General features: G+C 35.9%; 3 protein-coding genes and 1 long non-coding RNA gene across 7 annotated transcripts in view; 3 read left to right on the top strand and 1 right to left on the bottom strand.

The window, feature by feature from the left end:
• LOC127962961 (Rieske domain-containing protein) overlaps positions 1-1,514 on the top strand; it is a 4,930-nt gene extending 3,416 nt beyond the window's left edge. For 2 of the 3 annotated variants that reach the window (XM_052562579.1, XM_052562580.1), the window contains exons 2-4: positions 1-172; positions 377-411; positions 511-1,514. The exon at positions 1-172 is cut by the window's left edge. In XM_052562579.1, coding sequence (XP_052418539.1) covers positions 7-172; positions 377-411; positions 511-795 — 486 coding nt within the window. In that variant the 5' untranslated portion in view covers positions 1-6 and the 3' untranslated portion in view covers positions 796-1,514. The remainder of the gene's footprint in view (positions 173-376; positions 412-510) is intronic. The other variant, XM_052562581.1, reaches the window with a different exon arrangement.
• A 3,136-nt stretch (positions 1,515-4,650) lies between these two features.
• Positions 4,651-16,306, top strand: si:dkey-164f24.2 (calphotin). Of its 2 annotated transcripts, XM_052564380.1 has the most exons (12): positions 4,651-4,873; positions 7,037-7,366; positions 10,443-10,487; positions 10,843-10,878; positions 11,318-11,596; positions 13,629-13,667; positions 14,408-14,491; positions 14,625-14,714; positions 14,825-14,932; positions 15,396-15,440; positions 15,551-15,641; positions 15,966-16,306. In XM_052564380.1, exons 1-11 carry the CDS (start codon positions 4,829-4,831, stop codon positions 15,629-15,631), a joined length of 1,182 nt encoding a protein of 393 aa, XP_052420340.1. In that variant the 5' UTR covers positions 4,651-4,828; the 3' UTR covers positions 15,632-15,641; positions 15,966-16,306. The 2 variants fall into 2 exon arrangements, with proteins under 2 accessions (XP_052420340.1, XP_052420341.1); XM_052564381.1 differs by lacking the exons at positions 4,651-4,873; positions 7,037-7,366 and adding an exon at positions 8,564-8,902.
• Positions 16,307-18,633: 2,327 nt separating this feature from the next.
• On the top strand, positions 18,634-19,913 carry LOC127963115 (uncharacterized). The gene is made up of 3 exons (XR_008154736.1): positions 18,634-19,285; positions 19,372-19,468; positions 19,556-19,913. It is a non-coding gene; the product is annotated as an uncharacterized LOC127963115 (long non-coding RNA).
• Positions 19,914-20,147: 234 nt separating this feature from the next.
• On the bottom strand, positions 20,148-22,432 carry epgn (epithelial mitogen homolog (mouse)). The gene is made up of 5 exons (XM_052562826.1): positions 22,277-22,432; positions 22,067-22,165; positions 21,601-21,718; positions 21,149-21,301; positions 20,148-20,959 (listed from the first exon to the last, which is right to left on the bottom strand). Exons 1-5 carry the CDS (start codon positions 22,314-22,316, stop codon positions 20,905-20,907), a joined length of 465 nt encoding a protein of 154 aa, XP_052418786.1. The 5' UTR covers positions 22,317-22,432; the 3' UTR covers positions 20,148-20,904.
• Positions 22,433-23,513: the final 1,081 nt, after the last annotated feature.

The raw sequence follows: 23,513 nt of genomic DNA, 5'->3' as shown, positions 1-23,513 counted from the left end.
GGAAACATGAGCTCTGATGAAGATGTGGCAGCGGTATCCAGACATTCTTTTTTCATAGGGAAGAAAGAGAATATAATTCAAGCCAGACGGGTGGTGAAGTCAGTTGGTGAAAGAGATGTTCTGGTGATTTACCACAAGGGGGACTTCTATGCTATTGACGTGCGCTGCTATCGTAAGTTAATAGCTGGTTGACTTAAAGGGATAGTTCACCCTAAAGTGTTTATGCATGGATAATTATTTTGCCTGTTAAGAACTTTACAGATTGAAGGCCATGTAAATCCTTCAGTCCTCATTAGTATGTTCATAAAATATATCTATTCACATATATTAAACAAATAACACTGTTGTGCTTTTTTATGCTTTCCTTTTGTTGAAGACTCTGGAGGTCCACTTCAGGAAGGAGATATAGAGGTGGGTTGTTCTAAATACTTTCGTTAGGCAATTTATGTTTCTTATTTATATTGAATGACACAAATTTGCTTTAACTTTAAATTTTCTCTTTTGCCAAAGAAGGACTTTGATGGACGCACATGTTTAGTGTGCCCGTGGCATAAGTATAAAATTACATTAGCTGAAGGTGAGGGTCTCTACCAGGCAGTGGACCCTTCTGTGAAGCCCCTGAAACCAACCTGGTGCTCTAAAGGCATAAAACAAAGAGTCCACACAGTGACAGTGTCTAATGAAGATGTGTTCCTCACCTTAAATGACTCTCCAGGACCCATTGACTCTGATTACTATCAGACTGAGAAATATAGAAACACCTTCCTGAAAGAAGGGCAGAAGAAAACAAAGTGACCTCAGGGGAAGATAGATAGGATAAGTGAGTGTCTCAAGCATCAGCTGATCAGCAAACGTGTTCTGCTGAATTTGTTTTCATCTGTCTCCGCTGGAAACCTAGTTGAGTTATAAAGCTGGTCTAGCTGGTTTGAAAGCCAGTCACCATTTTCCAAAAATCAGCCTGTCCATCAAGTTTGTTGGTGGTCCAAGATGGTTTACTAACTAATGATCATTTTAGACCAACTAAAAACCAGCTAGCATGTCCCAAAACCATTTTTGAGCCTTTTACGGTACTTTGTCACAAGTGTTTTTTAATGGACAAATCTACTACTTATGAACTATTTGAATCCACCTACATTTTCAATGTTTAGACAGACTTTTGTAGAAGTTGACTTGAAATATGTAACTTTTTATTTTATAATAATTTAATCACTAAATCAGGCTACTAACGTGATTTTTGCTCACAATCTTGTATCTAATCCCATGGATTTTCTCACTTTTATTACTCCGATATGCAAATTTAGTATTTAATAAAGTGCACAGAATAATAAAATGTAAAAAAAAAAAAAAAAAAAAGTTTTTTTATATCAACTTTTATAACAAGTTGGGCACATTCATATTAACGTTACACGTTAATGAAAAAGATTATAAGTGTTGCTCATATCTGTATACAGTCATAGGTAAAATAATGTTTATATTTAATTATATTCCCTGTTTAAAATAAAGAATGAACACAATATATGCTTTTTAGTCTAAATTCTGTGAACAGGAGAGAGGTCCTCAGAGCTGGTAGGGGATTTGATTTAAGAACTGACAGTGATGACTGTTGAACTGATAGTGGAGTGTGTCTGGGCTCAGAGGGTGACATGGAAAAATGAGAGGCCAAGGATGGAAGTGAAAGGAGCGAGTTTGAATGAGAGAAAAGGGTTTGTAATCTGTGTGTAAACAGGAGTGGTTAAGGCGGACTTGTGGACCTGAGGAATGCTTAAAAATAGCAATTGGAGATAACATTCTACACCAACACCAATGACCAAAAAAGACCTGTAGTTAAAATAGAAAATAAGATGGAATACAGGATGTAATTTCCTTACAATCAATATCAAGCATGCAATTCATACAGGTTTAGTGAAATTTCTGTAACATGCATATTATACAAAACAATAGTTTTAATAGTTTTTATTTTTATTTGTACAATCATATCAACTCAAAAATAAATACATACATTGTCCCAGTATTTTGTTTAACACAAAGACTACAATCCTTTGGAGGTAAAGCATGCAAAATAACATCACTACCACTGCACTTTAGGCTTTACTCTTGAGGAGTCAAAAGCTTCAAAAATGACTGAAAACCTTTCATATATTTCTGCTATTCAACTATGCAGCTTTCTGTGAAGACCAAAGATTTCCATAGTACATTGTACCTGATTAAAAAAGTTCTAAGTGACAGTACAAGACAATAAGAAGTATAGAATTAAATCTAAAATCTAAAGTGATACATGAAAATATACCCCACATGTACAGTCTTAAACAGTATCAGCACCGCTTCAGTACCTGTGCCCCTCCCTCCTCCCACGTACCCTGTAAACCGATGCAAATTAATGAGAGTTAGTTGATATGTATTTGCACAGTTAGTTAGAAAGTCTTCAGTGGAATATAAAAATAAACTGTAATCACAGCACTCTGTTTTCCTTTTACCAGGCATGTTAGTTATGTAACTCATCAACCTATCACAGCTCAACTCCAGTTCCTCAGGCTTGCTTTCTCTGCAAGGGGTATTTGTGTGTGTGTGTGTGTGTGTGTGTGCGTGTGTGTGTGTGTGTGTGTGTGTGTGTGTGTGTGTGTGTGTAAAGGTGGCTGAGAAAAATAGAGCAGGAATGTATGTATTTCAGACTGGAAATATTGTGTAGGCTATATCGTGTGTATGTATCAGAACTCAAATCACTTAACTTATAGTACACCAACACCAACACCACTTGTACACAGATTTATGTGTGTTACACAGATTACACTTTCAAGCCACTTTTACTTAAAAATTGTGTGGGTATGTGCAGTGCTGTACAATACAGAGGTCCCAAAATGAAGATTGGTGTGGGGTTTGGGGGCATGGTCCCGCGAGAAAATTTAGTTTTTTTCCTTAACTAAATGTGTGCACTTTCAGATGTTTTAAGGCTCATAAATTGGATAATAATAAAACCAAGTCAGTGGGCAGTAGTAGCATACATTATTTTTCAAGATTCTTAAACATGATAATCAGAATAAATGTTACAATAAATGATCTACGCTACAAACTGAAAATAAAGAATATATAGTTTGCTTATTTTTGACAATAAAGAATAACATATCCCAAACAGACAAATATATATATATATATATATATATATATATATATATATATATATATATATATATATATATATATATATATATATATATATAGCATTTGTGGTGTTGTTAGATTGAGCCTACAGTTTCCACTGAAATTAACAAAGATTACAAATCTCTGTTGTACTTAGGTACATAACGACTGTAATAATGCTCCCATCCTGGGAACCTTGGGCATTTTTGAGTTTTGGCTGATAGTCTTTTTCAGTGTCGTCTGTGTTAGTGAAAAATTTAAATATTTGGTAACCTTATATTCATGATTCTGATATCACTTAATCAAATAGCCTACATAATTCTAAACAGCGAAATTAAAAGTTTATAAGTAGGCTATACATCCATGAATATTTCAGTCGTTTAACATTTCTATCATTAAACAGCGGTGAAGTATGAAATATTTTGTTTGGCTACTTACATCTTGCTAGTTGCTACATTACTGTTTTGGAAAAGTTGTCATAATACAATCAAAAACTTTAGTTGCAACATGTCTGAGGCGTTCGAGATGGAATTTTTACACTCAACTCCTGTGAACGTAAACCTTTGATTTGATTGGCCGTCACAAACATTTTGACATTAATGAGCTCTGTAAGACCGCTGAGTAGGGGGTGTGCGATATTAACAAAATATTATATATCGTTATTTTCTGGTATTATACTGGTATCTTAAGGACTGCTGTTGACAGCTGACTCCTAAAGTTTTTGATATTCTTTATATTCACTGAAAAAAAAAAAATTCCAATATGTTTAAACTGATTTTGCCTTTATAAAGCTATTTTTAAATACATTTGGGCTGTTACCAAGCAAATGAAATCTGCAATTACAAATGCATAAATAATGTTTTGATATATGAAACATAAAACGTTGAATTCAGATATTTAAAATGATTTAAATTCGAAATGTGAAATTAAAACCGCCAATAGGTGGCAGCAAATCACTTTCAAAAGTTGAGTCTTTTTGCGATTGAACCGGATAATTTAAACGGTCGATTCATTCATGAACGAAATATATGTTGCTCAGTGTGTTTGGAATTATTTTTGTTTGCGAAATAGAGCAAAAAAAATGCGACATGGTGTCTAAAACGTCTCTTAATGAACTTATTGTTTATTTAACTGTGGTAAATAAAAAAAAATAAAAAAAAAATAAAAAAACTTTATCACTTAATCATTGTAATTTTGCACTGTTCGTGTGTTAAAACAAACGCTTACAATATCGCACACCCCGCGCTGAGGCAGATAATTCGATCTGTTAACTTGGCTTTTTATCCTTGCTCCACCAAAGCAAAATGAATATAAAATAATTTATTTTACAACTTCTGTTACTTAATGTTATAGGCTACACTGTGTTATGTGGAGTAGCGTTAAAATGCGACTTGTGCTGTCGGACCAGAGTTGCAATAATGTTGCGTAACCTTGCAAAGTGCTGTGGGGGTCTGCCCACATCATGTCATGACTCATGACGAAGACTGATGCTGAGGAGCGTGGACTGCGCTCCTAACCCCTTCCCCCACAGACAGACAGAGAGATGAAAAAAATCAACGCGCCTTTAAATAGAACCATATCGTCATTCTGACTGCTAGAGCGAGACAGATCCGCTCAGCATCCATTACCTCAACGCACGACAGAAGAAATACACTTATTATTCGTTCATTCTAAAACACTATTCACAGTAAACATGCCTAGCAAGAGAAAGAAGAACAAGCGCAGAATGAGAAAAGTGGTGAGTAGCCTACATTTGATTTCACACTTTTCTTTCTTTCTTTTTTTTCTCTCAGATTGTCATGCAAACAATTCTGATGTATTTTTTTTTTAGTTTGCAAACTTAATTAATACTTGAAGTTTGTACTGTCGGCTTTGCATGGATTTTTTTATTTTTAAGAAAATGTAGAATAATGCATTTTTAGCGAAGTCTTTCAGATTTAGTGAACAGTTAACATATGTTTATAATTTTCTGTTCTCTGGCCATTGGTCTATTTCCAGATGAAGAATGTATTAATCTTTTCTGCCATTATGTCACTTGCAGTGGTATCTGTAGTTACAGGGGGTGTGTCCCATTCGAACCAGTAAAGAAGTGGAACCGAAATAAACTTTCCACTTTGTATAGATATAAATATTTGGATTAATTAATAAATATAATATAATATAAAAATATGAATATAAAAATATTTTGTGTAAAACCTGAATTAATTAGTTAATTTATTAATTTATTCATCAATTCCTTAGGGTTCACTGCATTAATAACTGCTCTTATAAATTAATGTATTGTCCTAAAAAAAAGTGTTGCTTGGAACGTTCATTTGAAATGACCATTTCAAATAACATATTCCTGATTTTGACCCTTCTGCATTATCACAGTGTAGCACTGTGCATGACAATAAATACAAGAATCATAATAATAATAAATAAGTTACTCTGTGTTTTTTGTGGGTGTGTTTGTTTCCTCTATAGAGTGTGATTGGTTTGCATTTTGGCTTTTTTGTTTGTTTGTTCTGACTGCGCAACAAACCAAACCTTGCCTTTTGACCCCACCCACAAACTCATATGGACTTATGCTGATTTTGGCATATCCCTTCAGCCAGTCTGATTCCTAACATGGTTCAAGGCACATTCCTACAGAGGCTGTTGGTCCAGAGACCACCAGAAAAACCTTAGCATCCACTGGTCTTCTGTATCATTGAGCCAGTATGAACCCATTGATTTTTTTAATAAATATATTTTTGGTAAGTAATTTATTTTACATTCTGTCAGTGCAAAGGAATGTTGAACAATACTGACCATGCCTCACCACTCCAAGACATTTTTGTCTTCTCTGACCAGTGACATAATGAAACACACACAGTTTGTGCATGTGAACACTGGACTCTTTGTTTGAATTTTACAGGAGCTTTTGAAAGTGCATGTCATTAAAATCTCACTCTTTTCATTCTTAGCTAAACATGTAGTTGTTGTTGTCCCAAACTTTGGCATGCAGTCATATCAACAGAACTGTCTTTCACACAAGTACAGAAATAGAGGGGTATCTTTTATCTCTCTAGCTGTTAAGTCCCCCCCCAGACACAGCTGGTCCTTAACAGGGCACATTTCACCCTCTCCAATCATCCTGGTAAAACAGGAAATAGTGAGTACTGGGGGGTGAGTGCATTCCAACACCCTATTTTTTGCTAACCAGTGCTTCAAAGCAGAATACATATCTTTTTAAACTCGGCTGCCAGATCCAATTAACTCATCTTTTTCAGCTGTAGGCCCATCTTCCAAACTAGTTTATCCTGTTTTATAGAATGAACAACCTTGAAGCAAAATATGTTTTTTTAGTTTTTTTCTAACCACCTCCTCTGTTCCCCCAAATACCAGACCGTTTATTCTGTTGTGGCCTGCTTCATGGACTTGAGCCCATGTTTTGTCTGATTTGGCTTTGTCAGTGCTGATGCTGGTCTTCACACATGGTTGCATAATTTGGCCTTTACTGCATTGGCCACTGTACACCCCATACATGCACAATGAGAGCTTACATTCTTTAGAGGCCTATGTAAACGGCACTGGCCAGCCCTTGCTTTTGGCTAATGAAGCTGTGAGTGTGATTATAATGTGATTATGGTTCCATTATGATGTGATTAGCGTTTTTGTCCATTCTGTTTAGCCCCATCCAGAGCTCAGAGGGGTGCTGACTCTTCCAACTCGGTTGACTAGGCATGTCTGAATCAGTTGGATTCAGCCATTTTTTTGCCATTAGACGGCCAACTTTTGTTCACTTATATAAGCTCTTAGTGAATTTGTTAAACCCTGTCTAATACTATTATGCAGTCAAGTGAACTAAAGATAAGAATTAAATTGGTTCTGATTTCAACTCTCATTTATTTCTCATTCTTTCATTTGTTTTGGCCAGCATGCCCAGAGAAAGGCTCTGGAGGAGCGGTTCGCCTCCTCTGGAAAGGGAACCCCAGGAGTACGTGCTTTCCATGCAATTCCCTGCCAGTACCCTGATCAAATTCCAATAGAGTGTCCTTTTACCGTTCCAATTTCCCTCCCAGTGATTGCTCCCATTGACGTTCCTGCTGAAGTACCTGAAGTCGCATTAGAAGTCCTAGTCACAGATGCCATCCAAGACAAAGTGGTGAAAGATGCAGAGGACCTAAGACAAACCCCAGTTGAACCCCCTGCAAAAGAGCCAGATGTGACAGAGGAAGGTGAAAGCATTGTCATTCCAGTATCAGAGGTAATGTGCTATTGAACCCCATCTTTTGAAGTCATTCATACAGGTTCAGAGCTGATAATTATCAAGTGCACACTAAATAATAGTATGAAGTCTGTAATTTATCATATAGATGTCACTGTTGTGACCAATATATGTATTTGCCTGGCAGCAATAGCCTTTTGCAGCCAGCATGGAAGAACGAAGGCAATATTTTAGTGAGTGAACATTGTGTACAGCATGCCTGGAGCCAGATTCTTCCAAACTGCAGTTTTATTGAAAATTCTTGTGAATTTTCAATATCTTAAAAATTGTTCTGAATACTGCTTCCTTTTTAGGGACAGTATTTAAGACATGTTGTCATTGAATACCAGTTGGCTCTGTAGGATTTTATCTTATGGAATCCGTTGAATATATGAGATTAGATATTCTCACGTTTATCCTTAGGCCCAGTTTCACACACACTGGGTTGTGAGCAGGGCTATCAAAAAAGGGTGGGCAACTGGACCTTTTGTCCCGGGTGCAAGCATGAGGGGGCTTGGATTGTAAAGAAATCACGTTTTCAACCGAGGGGCACAAGGAAACCACACAGATTTCCCCACACAGATTTTGCAACAGTTTCAAGTTGGTCATATGTTTTTCTTTTTCTTGTTTAATCCAGCTTGTGGAACCCCTTTGTGATCTTTATACATAGGTACAATAGAAAATAGACTTGTATCTCGCACACAATTTTGTTAATGTGAGCACAACTTAATTGATAACAGGCTTGCATTTTTACACTGGCATCTTTTCTGCTGCTTAAACGAAGCTGCGGCTCTAAACATAAAATAAACAGATTTCAGCATTACTCCACTGCACATTTACTTTGATAATGGCTGTAAATTATAAACTGATTATTGGGAGACTGCCATTGAGAATTATTACACTTGATCTTCATGAAGTCTTTAAACTGCATCTTCATTCTGTTAAATATTCTGAACAGAATGTGATTTGTTTGGGCTAAGCAGTAATGTTTCATTATTACTTGTTTGTATCATAAAAGCCTGTTAAGTTTAATACATTATATTAATACAAATATTGATATATTAAACAAATATTATAGTGTATTTTCAGCATGTTTTCTTAGTTGTGTTTTCTGCATGTTGCAATTTTCTTTTTTTTCTTTTTTTTTTATACAAGCTGACGTTCCTCCTAAATGATACCAAAATATAAAACCACTGCCGCTCTCTCCTCAACCTCCTGCACCTCACCCTCCCTCCTGTTTTTTGAAGAGCAGCCAAGCTCTTAAAGCCCACCCTTCCTTTCCTGCGAGCTCTGCTTCAGCCTCTCCTCTCCCTTCACAGACATCACAAGAGCTGGGGTTGGACATCCACACACACTGAGAGTGGCACAGGGCAGGGCGAGAGAGAAAGAGAGGCACATACCCTTGCAGTGAGTGTCAGGTTAAAGGCTGAGTTTACTGGAGATTGTCAGGTCTGTGACGGCATGGGTCTCATTCTGAGTTGGTTTCGAGGCCCTCGCGAGCCTGTTGACTTACTGGATATCTCTGTGGAAACGCAGGTGAGCTCCCACCTTAATGGATGGAGGCTTGGTGAAGGGGTTTAGCTGCTGGAAAAAGAATAGTTTGTAGTCTCTGTGTCTGCCCCTAGCTTTTTTTTCTCCCCCCCTTGTATTTGTTGTAGGCCAAGGTGGGTGTTTCAGTGTCTGGTGTGTTAGACAGTTTGGAGGAGGAGCTTGTGTGTGCAGATAGGTGGGTGGAGATGAGGAATGTGCTTGGGTGGGGTACATGGCCTAGTCATGCATGCTAATGAGGGGGTATGGCACCTTTAATTATTTATTGTTAAATTTGAGTGTAGGAAGTTACTACTAAATAAATTAGAATTGTAAATGCGATGATTTTCTAAATTAATTAGTAAAAGACGTTGTTTTGTTCTAAGATGGTCAGACTTTTGAAGAAAGAGAATGTGAAGCAGATATCTGACTGTAAGCTCATTTTATAACCACATGCACATACTCCGCTCTGAGGAGGTGTGGTGGCCAACAGAATCTCTTTTGTCTCTTTAACAACAAACTTTGTGACAGTTGTGTGTGTATTTTTGGACTGTGTAAGTCTTTGTGTGGTACAATACAATACAAATGTCATTCTGCATATGGGGCGTGTGTGATGTGTGCATACATTAGACAGTAATACTTTACCCAGGTTCTTATCATTTTTTTTTTTATTTTTATTTTTTTTTATTTATTTTTAATCCAATTTAGTTTTTAATTGCTGTACAACTTTCTCAGTGCTGTCTTGTGGCATTTTCATGCTTAATAAAGGTGACTTGTAAAACATTTTGTGGCCATGTTTGCGTTGGCATTAGAAGATTTTCAATTTTTGCATTCATTTTCATTGATTTTCGCTTATAATTTTTATTTTATAATTAAAAGTCTCATTAAAACCTTAAGTGAGGCCCACTGAAAAGAGAAACTTTTGTATGACAATTTGACATTTCTGTATGCTGGTAGGTATAGAAGTCCATTTCCACCACTTTTTCTCAGAATTATTACTTTGCCATGCCATAATAATGATTGTGATACTAAAGCATAACTTTTTTCTTATATGGCAGAAATGGGCTTCCACAGATGGAAAAGTGGACGATCTCAGAACAGCTTGGCTGCACATTGCTAGTTTATTTATTTATTTATTTATTTTTTTCAAATTCTCGAATTAGCCATGGAACATTTTGTTCTGCTCCCACAGGGGGCGTTTGGAGCACTTACCTTCTGTCAGCAAGTGCAAGTGTTTTTTAGTACTCTAAGCAGAGACTGGCATAGCAAAGTAGAACACATTAATATTAAATCATACTCAATATTTCAACATGCATATGTTGTACTCGTTTTACACTTTGTTCTGGAATGAATATGCATTATTAACATTTAGCCGTTTATCTTCTTGTTGTGACATAAAGTATAAATTAAAGAAGTGTTGTGATTATCAGTATTATTATACTATAGTTTAAGGGACTTTATGACAGACCGTTTGTAACACATTGGATCGTTAGTATGATGTGGACACTGAGCTTTAAAATATTGTGTCTTACTGTTCTTTTTCTTTTAGGTCACATCTATTGATGAGCCAGTGTCGATCCCTGCAGAATCTGAGGTATGGTAACACATTATCCCATCAGCCCTTGACATTTCACCACTGTTTATCTACTAAACACCATTGTCTTTGACCACACACACTAATGGGCTGGTAAATGGGTTTTTCCTTATTACCAGGCCTCCGGCACCTTACCTTTCAGAGTGCACTAATGTTCTTTTCTCGTAACTTTGCTTTATGAGGTGTAAGGAAAATGTATTAACTCATACTAACAAGGACTCTAGCTTTACACAAACATACATCATGACTGTAGAATAAACATATATAAGGATGTAATGGTTATAATATAATGGACTTTATCAATGGAATTTGTTCATTCGTTAACTATGATCTTTTTAAAATATGCTATTGACAGGTTCAGTTCGAGGACACTACACCTGTAGCCACAGAGGTTGGTTGATATACATATGTATAGATAGAAAATACTGTAATTTATTTTGGTTTGATACTATTTGTTTTACCACCACAAAACAAAATTAGGTAATTCACTTAAAGCCTTTATATGTAATAAATGCTTTTTACTTAAAGCCTTTATATATAATAGCATTTGTTTTAATGCATTTATGCCTTTTTTTAAAAAAAATTCTTACTGTACCCAGACTTTTGAATGGTAGCATAGAGCCTTGATTTAAAATATGATATATTTCAGTAGGCAGATCAATTTCAAAAGAATATATTTTTTTAAATATCACGTCAGGCTTTACAGGGTTAACATGCAACTCACTATAATTCCATGTACTGTAACATTTGAAGCCCAGGATCTGTAAACCTGAGCATTTTGTGTACATTGTTTTGCATTTTTTCCTCATGTTTGTGATGTTCTGGTGCAGACTCATATTGTAGCTCAGCCTGTTGAGATTGAAACCAAGTGTGAAGATGAAGCTGAGCTTCCTGCTGAGGATCCTGTAGTAGAGATGCCAGTGCCAGAGACGGTGACTACAGCTGAAACTGTTGCTGCGGTTGAAACTGTGACAGAAACAGTAGTACCTGAAGTTGAGCCTGTTGCTGATGCTGCAGTGGAAGTCGGTGTCTTGGAAGAACCTGCTGTTGAAGCCGAAGCCATAACTGTTGAAAATGAGCCTGCTGAAGTCAACACAGAAGTCATGGAGGTGACTGACACAATACATCTTCTTGGCACATAGCAATGGACTCATTGCATGAATGTATTTGCATCAGTGTTAATTTTGACACAAAATTTTAATTTAGTTTTAGTCTTAGTCTTTTGACTATAATTCTTTTTAGTTTTAGTCAAGTTTTAGTCATCTGATTTGTTTTAATTTTAGTCTTATTTTAGTCGACTAAAATTGCTTGGTATTTTAGTCGACTAAAATTGCTTGGTATTTTAGTCGACTAAAATTGCTTGGTATTTTAGTCGACTAAAATAAGACTAAAATCAATAACAGATTTACTAGACAATTTTTTACAGCTGGTATAGGAAACAAACTTAACCAAAATATATAAAACACAAATTCAACTTTATTTCAACACAACTGTGTCTTTATTTCGATACAAAAGCTTCTATGCAGCAACAAACACTGTCATGATAATGTAAACAATAACTAGCTGCCAATTGACCATCAATAAAAGAAAAATAACGTTAGGTCCAGGACCTTAAAGCTTACAGCTGAGCTGAACAATAAGTGCATACATTTAAAGTAAATATTTAATAAGTTGGCAGCTAGGTGGATAAAAAAAGTAACAAGATTTTATAAGGTATTCATTTGTCTAGCAATATTGTATGTTTTAAATACTACAATATTGCTAGATTTGTATGTATAATGATGATAGGATGTGAACATTCACGTTTCACATGACTAATATAGAAATATTTGTGATATTGTCAACAAGTAGAACATTATAAAATATACTAAACATTAGTATTAATCAAATGTATTTATCATGATATTACGTATTAGTATTGTGCTCGCATCTAATTTGAAGAAGGGGCTATTTTACAGTACTTTTCAGTTCGTAATATTTAATGCTACAACATCTACGCACTGCACTATTCCAATTTTGCTTAGCTCAATAAACAAAAGAACATCGTTGTGAAATTACATTTGAGAAAATGTCCGGTGGCTCGTCTGTAAATGTCTTTTCAAATTGGTTGTGTTCTTGCCACGAATGAGCGCTCTGCGTGCTTTACACTTTGTTTTGTTTTGTTCGTCGTCAAACGTGAAGTGAGCTGTGGACATTTTGTCGCTCTTTTAGACAGTAGGGACTTTAAGCAACAGCTGCGAATGGAACGGCTACAGCGACCGGAAGTTTGCCGTCACACCGCTGTAGCCAAGAACGTAAAAGTCACTAAGCAACGGTAAAACAGAACAGCGCAACGCAGCATTAATTCATTTATTGAGATCCAAAAAAATATATAATTTAAAAAAGCAAGAGAAGGATTGCTTTTGGCGTTAAATGACAATCTTTTGTCAGAAGAGGAGTTTTTAATATTGTATGATGTAAATAAGTCTAAAAACATAACATTTATTTACCTAACCTCTCACGTTGTAGCGACTCCGGCAAATCAGCTGTTCTCCCGTAGTAGACCGTAAATAGAACGTCACAAAGTAGCAGTTAAATTCGCGCAGGCGCAATAGGCGTTGCCGTTCCACCAGAGGCTGTTGCTTAAGTCCCTGATAGGGATCACCTCTTCGAATGCCGACTTCCCGGGAGCTCATAAAAACTGAAAACCTTCGCTTCACGTCTCAATAAGTCAGGCTCTGATTGGTTCTCTTCTCTCATGCAGTCTGTTCTGTTTTGCCGGTTCTTTTGCTCATTCCTCGCATCTCTCCCGTCTGCTGATTTGATTTTCGTCACAGTCTATTTTCGTCTCGTCCTTTATTCGTTGACGATAATGTCAATCAATTTAGTCATAGTTTTAGTCTCCATCAGTGCCTTCTATTTTAGTTTTCGTTTCGTTTTCGTCGGCAAAAATATATTTGTGACGAAAATAATGACGAAAATATTTAGTCAACGAAATTAACACTGATTTGCATGCACTACAGGTTACTCTGTCTTGTCCGTTTTGTGTACTTGTTTGGAGAGCATCACTCATCCCCTTCTATTTACATTCCCTTGGACACTTTTGTCAGTGTTTTTTAAGGCAAACTTAACATTTTAAACAAGTTCCTTGCTTTCTTATAGGATGTACACGCAGAGCCTGAACCAGAAGAGTTTCCAGTGGTAAACTCTTTAGATTTTTCTCCAAGTATAAAAAAACAAAAAAAAAAAAAAAAAAAAAAACTCTTGTGTCTTTATAAACCTGTATGACTTTCTTTCTTCTCTGGAACTTAAACACAGATGTATCTCAGAATTTTGTCTATACAGTGAAAGTGGAGTTGTTTTGGACCCCACTGACTGACTTTCCTCTGTAGAACATGAACACAGATGTCAAGTTCTTTTAATATACCTTATGTGTTGCAAACCCATCTCTTAATAACAATACACACAACAAATGGAAGTGGTGAGAAAACAGCAGTTAAGAAAGCATATCATAACAACGTGGACAATCTGTTTAGTTTGGCGTGTTTAATTATATATATTTTTACTTAGATTTTACTTTATATATTTATATTTCTACTATATAGATGCTGAGGGAACCTTTCTAGAAAGTAGACTTCGGCAAACTGTTTTGAACCCCCCCCCCCCCCCCCCCCCCCCAATTTTTTTTTTAAAAATAAACATTAAACAAACAAAAAATTACAAATACATTTCTGAGTATCTTGTGTTTTGCAGAAGAGATAAAGTCTTACATGTTTGGAAAAACATGAGAATTATTAAAAAGTCCTGAATTTTTATTTTTTTTTTTTTTGTAAACTGTCCAGTAAAGTAAAATATTCCTCTGTAGTGGTAAAAAGCTCACTTCAATAACATTTGCAATGAATGCCCAGGGGCATAGAAATAATATGCATTCCTTTTATTAGGAAGCTGCGATACCTGCAGAAGCTTTAGTGGAGCCAGAGCCTGAGCAGAAGCAGCAGCAGCCAGTCCTACTGGAAGAACCAACGGTAAAACCAAAAAAATATGCTTTTTATTAACTCCTTTCATCTAGTAATTTCAAGCATATTTGTTCAGAATCCCTTTAGATTGAAGTTTAATTTTAAACATGGTTTCTTGCCCTCGGGTTTTCACATGCTCAAGCCTTCGGTCGAGTCCAAAAGTGACCCCATCGCTGAAGTATGTGTTGTGACTGAGTCAGTAGCGGTGGACCCAACCGTTGAAGAGGAGCAGGTGAGCAGTAGAACGAAGAGAGGAGACACACCTACAATGTGCACATCAGGTATTAAATCCTGTTAGCTCCTTGGATGGATCTAAATAGAATATATGGCCTTTTCCCAAAGACTCCTGAAACAACAACAGATGCCCCCGAGGTTCTATCAGAGTGTCATGAAACGATTCCTCCTCCTGAGCCTGAGCCTCTGCCTGTGCCTGTAGCAAAGATTATACAAGTGAGCTTGACTGCAGCATCCCATTATTTACAGATATGTACACACATACACAAAAGTTTGAGGTTAGTTAGGATTTGTATGTTTTTAAAGAAACCTTTAATGCTCACCAAGACTGCTTTTATATGATTAAAAATACAGTATATAAACAAATAGAAGATTTTTTTTTTTTATTATTATAATTTAAAATAACTGTTTTCTGTCTGAATATACTGTACAGTGTAATTTATACCTTAGATGGCAAAGCTACATTTTCAGCAGTCATTAATCCTACAGAAATTATTCTGATATGGTGCTAAAAAAGATTTCTTATAATTATCACTGTTGAAAATAATTATGTTCCTTTATATTTTTTGGGAAACCATGATCTTTCAGGATTGTTTGTTAAATAGAAAGTACACAAGAACAGTTTTATATTAAATACTGCTACTGCGAGTGAAATTATGAATATTTATATACATTTCAGGCTCAAGATGAAATTATGCCACAAGTAGAAACTGAAACTATAAAGGTATTTTTCCTTCAGTATTTTTAAACATCTTCATTGTATGAAAAACGATGTTGCCATCACCCCACCAACAAATAGTATTTGTTTCAGTTCTCATATTCTCATTTTTCTAGGAGTTGGCAGTGGCTGGTGGCCTAACTTTGGATGCCATAAATGGATGTCTGGGAGCTACCAAAGTTGCAATTGAAGGTTAAAGTGCCTATGGTAAGATTGTGGGGCTCTTAAAGGAAAAGTTCACCCAAAAATGAACATCATTTACTCACCCTCAAGATGTTCCAAACCTGTATGAATCTTTCTTTCTTCTGCTGAACACAAAAAAATATTTTGAAGAATGTGGGTAACCAAACAGTTAATGGTCCTTATTTACTGTCAAAGCATGTACCATATATATATATATATATATAGGGGACCATCATCTGTTTGGAGACCTATCCCTTCAAGTAATTTGAAACACTTAAAACATGAACAAATTAGATAAGGTTCAAGAGCCATGGCAACAATAAAATATAAATTTTCTGTGTTTTACAGTTTCATAGGACATAAAAAGTTGGCGAAACATGAAACATTGCAAAGTGCCTTTCTGTACTGATTCTCTCCTCATCTATGACAAGGATGTGTGGCTGTTCTTCGCTGGTGGAGTTTTTCTGAGCTTCTGGCTAATTTTCTTCAGTTTCCATATGCATGTACAGTAGAATTTGATGGCGTTATATACATTACATACGTAGTAAAGTAAAATGGAAGGGTGTTGCAAATGTATATGTTTTTACTTGGACCCTTTTGTAAAGTGGAATGAATACTCCTTGTTCTATTTGATTAAATGATTTGTAGTGGAGTGCTTTGGAGCACGATTTCAGACTATACCATCACAACATCTCTTCTGTGCTCATTTCAACCATCCACATGTGCCTTTTCCAAATGATAAATAAAGGGAGTTTGAGGATAATTAGTCTTCCCAAATTTAGCTGTATGCATTTCATTTAGATGAAAATTTTGACTGAACTACCGCTATGCTACAAGATGCAAATGACCCTTTGGTTTGAGTATGGGGATGCACTGTTGTTTATCTATCAGTGGCAAAACATTTTAAAGACACATATCCATTAAGGTAAATAAATGGAAACATTTTGCCAATTCACAATTGTAATATCCAAAATGCCTCGACTGTTATCTGAATTTAAACTTACTCAATCTTCCTGTATTTTATGATAAATAAACGCCAGCAACAACAAAGTAAATTTTGATGGAAGGTCAATCCACGGAGAAGATACAGTATTACTGCCGGGTTCAGAATCCAGAGTGTCGATTGGAGATGAAGCAATTCTCCTTCCATCACAAAGCTTTTTTTAATCGATCAACTCTAGCCATTTCAGGTTTTACATTTCTCACTTCAGGCTCCCTTGCCTTCCCTCTCAACAGCTTTATTTATGAAGTTTTAGTGTCACAAATGTTTGTGAACAAGTTAAGTGAAGAAAAATACATTGAATAAAGAAAGAATTAGCCAAGCATATTAGACTTTTGACTGACTTTCGCTGCTCTCTTGACTTCCACTCATAACCTCGGGTTCCAGTGCACTGAATGTAAATACATTGATGCGACGTAACTTATTTGTCTCTCATTAAACTGTCCGGTGTAACCATAGACTGGTACATCTGAAGAATTGATTCTTCGAGGGAATCCAGTTAGCTTGGAATCGAATCCGCGAGACAGTGTTCAGTTTTCCTTGATCATCAAACTTCTACATATCAAAGAGAAGCCTTAACGGCACTAAAATATACATGTTTAAGTATATATATATATATATATATTTTTTGCCAAGGGATGGCACCTAAACAATCACGTTTTCACTACTGTTCAATGGGATTCAAACCCACTGTGCCCAGGTAAGTGTTTCGATGACTTTAATATCAGTAGGGAAACCGATTTGATGCGCCCGAAACACCGGGGTTTGAGGTAAAGTGCAAAGGAAAGAATCTGAACAAACAAACAAACCAAAACTTTTTCTTTAAAATTCGGTAATGTTTTGTTCTGTCTGTGTCTCTTTTTATGTTTATTTGATCGCAGATTTTTGGTAGCAGTTATAAGTTGAAAATACTGTATATTTTATATTAATATTTTTAAACATTTATATTTTGTCAGTATTACACTGAACAGAATTATAAACTCAACACTTTTGTTTTTGCCCCCAGTTTTCTTGAGCTGAACTCAAAGATCTAAGAGTTTTTCTATGTACACAAAAGGCCTGTTTCTTTCAAGTAGTGTTCACAAAGCTGTCTAAATCTGTGTTAGTGAGCACTTCTCCTTTGCCGAGATAATCCATCCATATATCAAGATGCTGATTAGACAGCATGATTATTGCACAGGTGTGCCTTAGGCTGGACACAATAAAAGGTCACTGTAAAATGTGCAGTTTTACTGTATTGAGGGGTCAAGAGTTGATCAGGTTGTTGATTGTGACCTGTGGAATGTTGGTCCACTTCTCTTCAATGGCTGTGCGAAGTTGCTGGACATTGTCAGGAATGGGAACACGCTGTTATATACGCCGATCCAGAGCATCCCAAACATGCTCAATTGGTGACATGTCCGGTGAGAATGCTGGCCATGCAAGAGCTGGGATGTTCTCAGCTTCCAGCAATTGTGTACAGATCCTTGATGACAGCTTGGTTACGATGACGAAGTGCAGTCAGGTCGAGACCAATGAGGATGACGAGCATGCAGATGAGTTTCCCTTAGATGGTTTCTGACATATTGTGCAGAAATTGTTTGGTTATGCAAACCGATTGTTGCAGCAACTATCCGGGAGGCTCGTCTCAGATGATCTTGGAGGTGAAGATGCTGGATATGGAGGCCGGTTGGATGTACTGCCTTATTCTCTGAAACACCATTGGATAAGGCTTATGGTATAGAAATGAACATTCAGTTGACTGGCAACAGCTCTGGATGCCATTTGCATGCTCCCTCAAAACTTCACCATTCCATGACATTGTGCCGTGTGATTAGAGAGGCCTTTTATTGTGGCCAGCCTAAGGCACACCTGTGCAATAATCATGCTGTCTAATCAGTATCTTGATATGCCACAACTGTGAGGTGGATGGATTTTCTCAGTAAAGGAGAAGTGCTGACTAAAACAGATTTAGACAGATTTGTGAACAATATTTGAGAGAAATGGGCCTTTCGTGCACATAGAAAAAGTCTTAGATCTTTGAGTTCAGCTTTAATGAAAAATGGGGGCAAAAACAAAAGTTTTGCGTTTATAATTTTGTTCAGTGTATATAAAACATGCAGTCCCCAAAAGCAAATTTTGTTAGATTCAGCTTACTTCCGTGTACCAAGCTGACACATTTGTCCCCAAAATATGGTTAAGTAAAGGAACACACACGTTTAAGGCTTTTTTATTTTATTTTACAGAATTCACAAAATTAGTTGTCTTATGTGCCCCAACTTGACAGGGAAATTACACAATTGTTGCTCAACCAAGGATAATGTCAAAGACATGATAAATACAGATATTTACAAAATAAAATATTTTAGCGAATATGCTTTATTTAATTTTCTAAATTATGTTTTATTTATTGTTCTATGTTATTGTTTAAATTATCCAGCGAGTTGCACACCCCTGATGTAGGCTAAATGCTTTTATTAAGATATCATTTAGTTTGCATGAACTCCTTTCTTACAGTCGACCAAACTGGTTCTTGGAAAACTGATGGAAAAGAAGGTAGGAGCTGAGTTTTCTGCTTTATGAGCTTAGTATTTGGTGACTGAGATGTATTTCCTTTTCCTAACAGGTTCGGGAGACACTTAAAAGAAGACTGAGAACCACTAAACGCACTGGATGTCATGCTACACATGTAGACACATTTCCTTCATTTATTATCTTCAGGCTTTTCATGCAAAACCATTTTTATAAAACACAATGGCATCTTTCCTATCATAGACTTAAAGCTCTGGAGTCCATTTTTACGGAAGAAGCAGTTCTTCCAAAAGAATGACTATTACCAATGTTTTCAACACCCTTGTGGGAAGAGGGAGGTGTAAGTATAGCATACAGTACTGCACTGTATCTTGATTTCTTCAGCATATTGCCTGAACTTTCAATGTAACATTCTTATGTTTTACAGATGCTTGGTCAAATTCCTCACACAGCTCTGGAGCATCGCTAACTTTTCTAAATGCATCGCAGGACAGACAGGCGCTTTCATTTCCTGTCAGTATGTCTTTGTAATGCTGGGTCCACTTCCACACGCACAACTTCATACTGAAAAAATTCTGTTTGATTTCTGTTTTCCCAAATGCTTGACTATAACTTGAATATTCAGTACTTTTTTTTTTTATTAATGATCCAGAGTGACAAATTTACAATGAAACACTGGTTTGTACCAAATTATGAAAACAAAAATCACATTCTGGTTTCTTTCTGAACACTGTTTAGTGTACCAACTACTTTTGCCTTTCTCTATTAAATCCATAAATGAAAAATACCCGTTTTGTCATTATTAGGGGTGCTTGCAAGAATATCGTTCTTTTCAGAATACAGGAACACATTTATTCTACATATTGACATTTTTCATTAAAACAATATGATCTGCTTTTCATTTTTCAAACAACTTACAACACTGCAATACATTTACAGTTATTAAATGTAATAATGCTTGAGCTGAGATCATAAAGATCATAATGCAGCAATGCAACAGTAATTTCAAATGAAAGACATTTTGACTTGTCTTTTGTTTATTTCAGGTGCAAATTTTATACAAATTTGTCAATAAATAAATATCTGATACAAATACATTCGCACAGTTTAGGTTTTATATTTAGTATTATCATGTTTAAAGCTGTGCAATAAATACCTGTGTGCACTTAAATAATACATTCATAACGGAGGCAGCGTAGGACATTTGCTTATGGATACACAAAAATTCATCTGATTGACAGTTTTACATGCAGTTTTTTAAATGTTAGTAAATTATTTTAACATTACAGTGCCCAAGTTATGTTATAACTTGTAAATAACATAAAATAATTGTGTTAAACATCATGCATTTTCCCATTTTGACTGTTATTGTAATAAATTACATTGATTAATGCAGTGGTTTTCAAACTTGTTCCTGGAGACCCACAGCTCTGCACATATTTACACATAATTTATACACCTGATTCAGATCACCAGCTCATTAGGAAAGAGCCCCATGAACTCAAATGAGTGTGTCTGATAATGGAGACGTGCAAAATGCAAAAGGAACAGGACTGAAAACCATCGGATCAATGTGCCCTTTGTGGACCATGAAGATCACAAAGTTTCACAAAGTGTTTCTTTGCTATTCTTGCTCCGTTCTCTAGAGGGTGTAGTGTCTCTTCTCCAAAGTCTGGCCTGTTTTGCTGGTAGAATCAGTCTTGATATTTTGTCCCCCTTCTTGTCTTAGGCCTAAAAGCACTATTTAAGAGCATGAATTATATCTGGCCCAATAAATTAAACAGAGTTTTCAAAGCCATAGTTCTTGTAGGGTGGTGACGACTTCTGACACCTGTGAAATATAAACCAGAAAATACATTAAAAAAAAACATTCAATAAATGCTTCCATTTTCATTGATTTACAAACATTGTCTGATAATATAACAGTAAAGTTAAAGTAATTAAATAACAATTTAAAATAAAGAAATAAATGTAAAAATAATCAATAAACAAAGCCTAATCGCTGTATTCAGGATTTTACCTTTTCTTTAAACAGCAGTACATCAGTCCGACAACGATTCCCAGTAATAAAACTACACCACAGATAATACCAATGACTCCTTCAGGACTAGACAATTGATGGGAGTTCAGAATATAATTCTCACAGCGCACACCGTTGTACATTTTGTCACACCTAAAGACAGTAGAAATCACATTGGTTAGGAAGGTCTCAGAATCCATCGTTTACCAGTTATTTTTCCATATGTTGATTCCTTGTTTAACAGGAAATTTGGGTGTGACATCTCTAAGAGATCGTCCCATTTTGTAAACATCCACAAGGCTTTATTCACATCACAGCCACAACCCAAGCTTTGCAACCTGCCAGTTTGCTAATCAAACAAACATGAACTAGATAATCAAGACCTGATCATCAGTGTCAACTGACTGATGGGATCTCTAATGTATTGAGGGGTTTTTGGTGGCTGGTCTCACCGGCAGATGGGGATGTCCAGGTCGGAGGAGTAGGAACATGCACCGTTGAGACAAAATCCCTCATGTTTTGGACCGCAGGACTTTTGAACAGCCAAAACTTGTGGTTCCTCTGCACTTTCTGCTGATAAGACACCCACACACACACCCAGACAGTTAAACATGAAGGATTGTGATTTTATTGGACAGACATTCAGACTTGTGTCCACATGCCAAAGAACCTGCATTCTTAGCATTCTTAGCACAGAGCATACTAATTATAAGTAACTTAGCATCTGCATGTCAACAAACTATAATTAGAGTATATATACAGAGAGAGAGGGAGAGAGAGAATACATTATATTAAAATAGAAAACACTTCTTTTAACTGTTAGTGAATTTTTTTAATCAAATAAATGCAGCCTGGTAAGAAACATAAAAAAAAGTTGTAGTCTTTCAAAATAATGATATATAATTTTGACGTACTTACCGTTACTGTGTGTTGTGTTGTATAGGATCGCATCCTCTGAATTCTCTTTAGTGTCTCCAAGTCCAGAGAAGACGGCTAACACTACCATCAATCCAAGAACTGATACACAAGATTACATTTTAGTAATACACTTTAAAGTATTAGACATTCATTTTGTTGTAAGCTTCAAATATGATCTATTTTTGTGTTCTGAAAAGTATTATGACTCACCCTGATAGTGCAAACACCTTTTATTCACTTCTTGAGTCATGCTGAGGCCCAAATACAGGTTCAGTTTGACTGGAGATTCTGGGTGTATCCGGTTTTCCTCAAACTTCGGTTGCTCTCCAAATGAAAGCGGTTTTTCCCCACAATTTATACCATCCTTCTATATCCGTTTCTGCGTCACTAATGGTAGCCAATCGTTTTAACTACTGACAGGAAGTGCAGTGATTCCAGAGTCTTTTACCCATACCTGTACAATACTTCCTGATCCACACAGGCGATCAGCATGCACAGGCGTGTTTTGTGCCCCCACATTTTAAAAAGTGTTCAAAGTATTTCCCTGCAGCTGCAAAAACAGGCTTCTGACATAGTTATTGGCACAAGTGGTATTAAAGAAAAGTCTAATTACAGATTCAGTCAAAGTATTATTTTCATTGTTAAATGTGTTTTACTCACACTTATGTCACATTCCACTCCTGTCACATAATGAAAGCAATAAGTATTCCCGAAAGAAAGAAAAAAAAGCATCCTATTTTGAATGTTTTTCACATTTTAACATATTTTATTCTTTTTTGGGGTAGTCACTCTTGTGTTTTTTTATTAATTACAATTAAAAAATAACCTTTCTCATGCACTAAACTCTGCAGTCTGTATAACATTTTCCTGTAACTTAACCAGCGATCTGACATCATATTTAGCTGTTGGACACAGTGTAGATATATTCCAATTGACAAAAAAATTTGAATCAGCTACTTAATATTTTTAAGCGTTTATGTGGGAAGACATAATTTAGAAATGAAATATTTGAAAGGTTTTGAAAGATCCATTCAGAACATTTATCTCAACAGCAAAATAGATATGTTAAATATATCACATAATAAGCAATAATCTTAAATTATTTGACAGGTCAATGATATAACTGATTTCCAAACTTCTAAATGATTTGTATTTATATTTCTTTATCTGTAATCAGATGGGGCTTTTCCACAAGGCAAAAATGAAAAATCTGTCATCATTTACTCACTCTCATATCATTATAAACTTACTTTCCTCTGTGAAACACAAAACAAGATATTTTAAAAGATTTTGGTAACATATAAAGGATTTAGGATATTGACTTCTGTTGTATTTCTCAAAATGTCTTGTTTTATGTTTCACAAGAGGAAGTTATACAGGTTTGGAACGACATGAGGGTGCGAGTGAATGATGACAATGTTGGTTTTGGAGTAAACTATGCCTTTAA

Source organism: Carassius gibelio, chromosome B8 (genome assembly GCF_023724105.1).
Source record: "Carassius gibelio isolate Cgi1373 ecotype wild population from Czech Republic chromosome B8, carGib1.2-hapl.c, whole genome shotgun sequence".
Taxonomy (NCBI): domain Eukaryota; kingdom Metazoa; phylum Chordata; class Actinopteri; order Cypriniformes; family Cyprinidae; genus Carassius; species Carassius gibelio.
The sequence above is the reverse complement of the archived record's forward strand: the minus strand, read 5'-3'. Positions and strand labels throughout refer to the sequence as shown.